Raw genomic sequence first — 2,251 nt, 5'->3', positions numbered from 1 at the left:
TAATTATTTACATTATCTTTTAATCATTATGTTTTAGGGTTTGATCTCTGTTCATAGTATATTTCATAACCAATTATTTATGTTTTTGAAGAGTATTTGCATTAACAAATTTAGTCATGTTTACCTTGACCATAGACGCCCTAATTTCGACCATAAAAAGCTATTATAAAAATAAAATACATGGATTACGCATAAGTTGATTACAAATATTATATTTACTTATGTAAATTTATTCAATTTTAAAACCCAATATTTTAAATATATTTAGAAAGATATTGACAAATTATCTAATTTCTTTTTCCTTCTAAGTAGATATTCCTCTTCACCGAGACCTTACAAATCCTTTCCTTTCTCTTTTCCTATCTGGACTTTGCTTCTCCTATTCTGCAACTTCTCCACTTTACATCCAAAGACAACTTCAAAGCAAGATGCTTTTATTCAATCCCGTCACTTCACTATCAGTTCCTCTAACCTTATCTCCAAAAACCCATTACTCCCCTTCCCTTTCCTCTCTCAAAAACCACCCCTCTTTTCTCACCAACAAAAACCATAACCCAACAAGAAGAAAGCTTCTGATAGTGCAAGCTAAAGGTGAGGACTCAGCTGATGGCCCTGACAGGTTGATTTCAGCAATATGTTATTTTTATCCTTTCTTTGATGGTATACAGTATGGGAAGTATGTTATAACACAGTTCACTCCCATCCAAGTGCTGATACAACCTCTTTTCCCAGCCATTAAGGTTTTCAAAAGCTTCCCCTTGAATGGGTTTTTAGTGTTTTTGACTTTGTACTTTGTGGTTGTTAGGAACCCCAATTTTAGTAGGTATGTCAGGTTCAACACTATGCAGGCGATTGTGCTTGATGTTTTATTGATATTCCCGGATCTGTTGGAGAGGAGTTTCAATCCAAAAGAAGGTTTGGGTTTAGATTTGGTGATGAGCTTTGATAGCACTGTCTTCTTGTACCTCCTGGTTTCTCTCATTTACGCTTCCTCTTCTTGCTTGTTTGGCCAGTTGCCAAGGTTGCCTATTGTCGCTGAAGCTGCTGATAGACAGGTTCTTTGATGCCATTTAACCTATTTGCTGTTCAGATTGAGATTTTTGTCCCCTAGTGTTGGGAAATTTGGCATAATGATTTGGTGCTTGTCCGGAAGAAGCAGAAGAAGATATATACAATTATTCACTATCGTTTCATGTTTTGTTTGAATCAGAAGAGTAATTTGCTAAGGTTGTTTACTGGTTAGTTGAATTGTAGATTGTTAAATTGGGCATATTATTAAATTATGATCAAAATATTTCATTTTTATCCATTTTTTTGGTTTAAATATCTTTTACTTTAAATTTTCCGTCTGATTAAATAATAACCGAAATCAAAGTCTGTATTTAATTTTGATCTACAATTTTTTTTTTTTTTGTAAATAATATAAAATGTTGGCTCTGCTGTTGAAGTGTCTAGTTATTGTTGTAACTTTGGGACACAATTGTAAAAGGGAAAAGTATGTGACTAATTATGTAAGCTTTAGATTATGCATAATTTTTTCCCGACTCTTAAATAAGAAAATATACACGCTTCAATATACTTAATCTAACGTCTTTTTACATTGACAATAATATCGATGCAATTAGATTAGCGTATTTTTATTTTGATTACTCAAGTTCAAAACAATTTTTATTTTAGTCACTAATATTATTGCATTTGATATTTTGGTCATTCCAATAAATCATTAATAGAATGTTGAGGTAGCCTTTTTAATTGACATAGTAACATATTTAGCCCTCCAATATTTATAGAATATATTAATTTGATTCTAATTTTTAAAAAATTTAATAAATTTAACTCTCAATTTTAAACATTCTATCTATTTAGTCTTTATTATAAAAAACATAAGTAACAACCTCAGTCGAGGTTTTCTTTTGAAGAGATTTGGATTGTTAATCTTCTCATTATTGATAGAATTCAAACACATTTGCTACAAATTAATTTAATCTTACCAACAATGGTATGTTAATCGATTGTCCATTCACATTAATCATAAGTTTAATTGCAGTTAATGGGTCGGGTCAGAAAATAAGACTATTGGGCGGGTCCAACTTTTATTTTATTTCAACCTCCTTCAGAACAGTTGGCCCAATAGACAGATAGTCGTCAATAGTTGCTGAATTAGAGCTTATATTTTTATTTTGTACGACATTAATTTAATTGTGAATGATTAAAATCGCATTTCACATATAAAGCAAATTATATAATTATA

General features: G+C 30.9%; 1 protein-coding gene across 4 annotated transcripts; it reads left to right on the top strand.

The window, feature by feature from the left end:
- Window positions 1–265: 265 nt before the first annotated feature.
- LOC108461756 (protein TIC 20-v, chloroplastic) lies at window positions 266–1,309 on the top strand. 4 transcript variants are annotated; one of them, XM_053023854.1, is made up of 3 exons: window positions 266–619; window positions 806–915; window positions 1,014–1,309. In XM_053023854.1, exons 1-3 carry the CDS (start codon window positions 429–431, stop codon window positions 1,037–1,039), a joined length of 327 nt encoding a protein of 108 aa, XP_052879814.1. In that variant the 5' UTR covers window positions 266–428; the 3' UTR covers window positions 1,040–1,309. The 4 variants fall into 4 exon arrangements, 3 of the variants coding, with proteins under 3 accessions (XP_052879814.1, XP_017617174.1, XP_017617175.1); XR_008277123.1 differs by having other exon boundaries at window positions 290–591; XM_017761685.2 differs by having other exon boundaries at window positions 269–915.
- Window positions 1,310–2,251: the final 942 nt, after the last annotated feature.

Source organism: Gossypium arboreum, chromosome 13 (assembly GCF_025698485.1).
Source record: "Gossypium arboreum isolate Shixiya-1 chromosome 13, ASM2569848v2, whole genome shotgun sequence".
NCBI classification, from domain to species: domain Eukaryota; kingdom Viridiplantae; phylum Streptophyta; class Magnoliopsida; order Malvales; family Malvaceae; genus Gossypium; species Gossypium arboreum.
The sequence above is the reverse complement of the archived record's forward strand: the minus strand, read 5'-3'. Positions and strand labels throughout refer to the sequence as shown.